The sequence below is a fragment of the Alligator sinensis genome, unplaced genomic scaffold (genome assembly GCF_000455745.1).
Source record: "Alligator sinensis unplaced genomic scaffold, ASM45574v1 scaffold506_1, whole genome shotgun sequence".
In the NCBI taxonomy this organism is placed as follows: Eukaryota; Metazoa; Chordata; order Crocodylia; family Alligatoridae; genus Alligator; species Alligator sinensis.
The window spans coordinates 1,159,059-1,163,156 of NW_005842215.1; the positions used below are offsets into that span (position 1 = coordinate 1,159,059).

Here is a 4,098-nt window from a genome sequence, read left to right on the forward strand (position 1 = left end):
TCTGCGAACGCGCGCGCACACACACACACACACACACACACACACACACACACACACACACACACACACACACGGCTGGGGAAACGCAAGCTGGCTTACTCAGCCACACAAGAAACACCAAGGCAGAGTGAGTGGACCACAGGACTTGCCACACAAGGGCAAGAACACACAGGGAAGGCTACTGAAGCAGATGTTAAAAGATGGCTGGAGTGGTGGAGGGGCTTTGTTTGTTGAAGATCTGTCCAGAAGCCCCTGAGGCCTCCAGCCAGGTACTCAGCAGCAGAGCAGTAGGCAGGAAGACAAAACAGGATCAGATGCAGTGAGGTAGCTGTGGGGGAGGGCAGGAGCAGTCAGTCAAGTAGGAAGTAATCCAGTGCAGGTGTGGTGTTGAGTGGTACAAGGTGGTGCAGCAGGGAATCTTCCTGTCTCCTGAGAGGGGGCAGCAGCAGAAACAACGACAGCAGCAGCAGCAATAGGACCAGTGATTGTGGGAGCCGTCCAGTTCAGCCAAGCAGGGTGTGATTCTGGTGAAAGTGCAGGTGAAGGTAGGGGTGGCCTGCCAAGGCAGCTGGGGCAGGCAAGGCACCTTTAGGCTCTGGCAGTGATGGTGGGATAGGAGGGGCCTACAGACAGTGCAGGCTCCCTCCCCAGGCTGTCCCCCAACCGCGGATTGACAGCGGTCTGGGCAGCAGGCCGGAACAGGAGTGCGGAAGCTGGGGTGCGGTGCTGGGGTGTGGTGTAGTGCAGTGGGCCTCTCCTCGAGGGGGGGCAGCAGCATGCAGCAGAGGACCCCCCCATGGGGAGGCAGCAACAGCAGCAGCAGCCCAAGGCAGAAAGGGGTGCAGCCAGCTCACTCCCAAAAACTCTGAGACCAAGCCAGCAACTAGCAGTAGCCAGAGGCAGGAAAGGGCCTGGCCATCTTCTCCCAAGAAGCTCCTGAGACCAACCTTTCAGCAACCAGCAACAGCAACAGCAGCCTGGGACAGGAAGGGGTATGGCCAACTTCCTCCCAGAGGCTCCTCCCCCAGAAACTCCTGAGGGCAAATAGCCCTGAGCTACTTGACAGGGCACCTTTTTGTACTGATAGGGCCAGGACAGGGCACCTTTTTACACTGCTGGGAACAGCACAGGTGCTGGTCCTGGGCTCTAGCTCCCCCTGGCTGCAGATCCAGGAGGACTTGGGCAGGGTTATTTTGCCCCAAGTGGCACAATTTGCCCCACACCAAAGTGCATGTCCGGGCACGTGCGCGGAGGCAAAAAGCCCCAGCTCAAATTTGCACTGCTTCTATTTGAGCTGCTGCAAGTGCATGTGCTTGCATGTGTGGATGCGTCCTATGGCTCCAAGGTCCATGGGTGTGAGTTGATCAGCATGTACACCCCCCAGTATTGCAGTAGATCCTCTACAAAGGATATCACCAAGCCAGCAATTTTGGATTCTGCTCTGGCTGCCAGTTTGCATATCTGGCTCATATACTTAGCCTAGAAGAACAGCAAGATGGCCAGAATGCCTCAGTCCCTGGTCTGTTTCATTTTATCCAGCATGGTTCTCTCAACCTTATTCTACCTGGAGCCCCAGAAGAAGATGAACATGGCCCTCAGGACTCTACAGGTGGGTTGCTCTGCACAGGGAATGACCAGCACGGTGTATGGAAGCACTGGAGCAACGCTGCCATCATAAACGCCATTGCCCTTCCCCCACTCCCACAGCAACAGGCAGTGCATGTTCCACAGTCCCAGTCTCTGTTTTACCTTGGTCTCAGTCTTCTCCCACACTTTCTGGCCTCTTAGCTCTGGGTTGAACTCCACCCCGATGATCTTTACCTGCTCACAGGGGATGGAGCTCCCCAGGGCAGGTCCCTGAGCTTGCCTAGTACTAGGCAGGTGCTTTTGCTCATGTTGAGCTTGATCCCTGCTGCTGCTCTGTACACCTGGGCATGTTGCAGCACTCTTTCCACTGACCACTTGTCCCTGCATAGGATGTTGAGGTCATCCATGTAGGACAGGACTTTTGTCTCTGCCCCGCTGCCCATGCGATTCTCCACTCCATGGATCCCTGGGCCTCTCCTGAGCTGATGGACCAATGTTTCCTGTCATAGTGGGGAATAACCTGCTGAGCAATACCAGAGGGGCGAGGCCCTGAGAGGCACCCCCGCCGGATCCCAGAAGTGGGATGTGGATGCCACTAAGCTCCCTGGGACCTGGGACTTACCTGCAGGGCAGATGGCGACACAGACAAGAGAGCTCCTGGCACCATGTCCGCCTCATTTTACCAGCCTGTGCTGGGTGCGGATTGGCTGGCACATTGGGGAAGATGTCACAAGAATGCGCCATGCTGGCAGAAGGGGGAAAGACTGGGACCACAGCTGGAGAAGTGTGGAACCCAGCTGCAGGATGCTCCAGTAGGGATGAAGTTAGCAGGGTCAGAGCCTGCTTGCCAGGCTAGAGGCTCAGATGAGCCTCTAGCCCTAGGGACCTCTCCCCATGGAGAGGAGCAAGCAATAGGTGATGGGTAAAGCCCCAGAGGAACATCGCCTTCCCTAATGAAACAGCCAGAGCAGCGAGTCTGTTCCAGGAGGGGATCTGGGGTCCCGTCATTACTTTGAGTTCAGCAGTCCTTGATATTTTGAGTTAAAGGCATGCTGGGTTGGCCCCACCAGGTGTAGAGGCTGAAGGCCAACGAACAGTGTTGGGAGGCTGAAACATTAAGCCCTGGCCATTAATTCCTCAGAGAGTGGAGGGAAAAAGGGACAGAATTTATCGGCCCGCCTAGGGGCCAGAAAAGGGGCTTGACATTGCTAGGCTGTGCAAAGGGGAGAAGACCCGACACCCCATGAAGAGTCCAGACATGGATGGCTTGGCTGGTCGGACCAACTGCATTGCAAGTGATGATGGATTTGGACACTCATGGTTGACACAAACCCATGTGGTTGCAGGGTAGTGATCCAAAACGAAGTTGGGAAAGACTCTTTAACTGATTGAGACCACTAGCCGGACACAAGCCCAGCTAACTCAGTGGTCTGCTTACTGTGCCATCCTTCCACCAGATGGTCAGCAGCCCGGCTATACTATAAGATGTGGTTGGTGCATGGATAGGGGGTAAGGGAAGGTGGAGCCAGAGGACCAGTGACCCAAGATACTCATGAGGGCGAACTCAAGCAGCCAAAGGATCCTCCCCTTCTATTAATAAAATCAAGAGGTGGAAGGCGAGACAGAGTGTGTGCCCTATGAGCAAGAGTGAGCAGAAGCCAAGCTGTGCAGTCCTAAGAACTGGCGCTCAACAGATGGGAGTGCCTGGTCCCGGCGACAGAGCTGAGTTGGGCATGGTCACCGACAGTTCCATTACGCAGATCAAAAACATCAGAGAAAGTGGGCATACCTTTTGGATGTCTAACTCCACCATGACTGGGGTGGTCATGAACCCATTCACCAGCAACCTGCTGATCACATTGGTGTACAGTACTTTTATCCATGCCAGAAAGGTTTGGGGGGTCCCCCATCTTCTTCAGTGTCTTGAACAGGTGTCTGTGGGATACCCAATAGGGCTGTACAAAACAGCACCATTCCGTTTTGCCTTGAGTTTAGATGGTTCAAGGGAACAGTGTTTCGTATAGAATTTAATTTCAAGTCGAAACAGCTGTTCCGTTCCATCGAAACAGAAACCCTCTTTTGACGCCATTTCGAGTTTCGCTGGGGATGGGAAGTCAGACCAGTTGGGCTGACTTCCCGTCGCCAGTGCTACATTGCACCAGGGCGGGAGGCAGCTCAGCTGCTAGATTGCACCGGGGGTGGGAGGCAGACCAGCTGAGCTGGTTCCTGGGGCCCCATGTTTGATGTTCAAGCACAGGGCCCCGGGGAGCAGCCCAGCTGGGCTGCCTCTGGCCCCCAGCACAATCAAGAGGATGGGGATGATGGATCTTGCACTGGAGATGGGAAGTTAGCCCAGCTGGACTGACTTCCCATCCCCAGCCTATCGTTGAAACATTTAAACTTTTGAAACGTTTTGACCAGCTTCATTTTGTTTCGAGGCTATTTCAACCAGCTTTGTTTTGTTCTGATTTTGCTGTTTCAACCTCGAAATTAGTTGAAGCAGTGTCAGAA

The 4,098-nt window shown here is 54.5% G+C and overlaps 1 protein-coding gene across 1 annotated transcript in view; it reads right to left on the reverse strand.

The window, feature by feature from the left end:
- The window catches only part of YEATS4 (YEATS domain containing 4), a 25,806-nt gene extending 22,130 nt beyond the window's left edge, over positions 1 to 3,676 (reverse strand). Inside the window, exon 1 of the mRNA XM_025208015.1 lies at positions 3,534 to 3,676. Within this exon, the coding sequence (XP_025063800.1) occupies positions 3,534 to 3,676 (143 nt within the window). The remainder of the gene's footprint in view (positions 1 to 3,533) is intronic.
- Between the last annotated feature and the right edge of the window lie 422 nt (positions 3,677 to 4,098).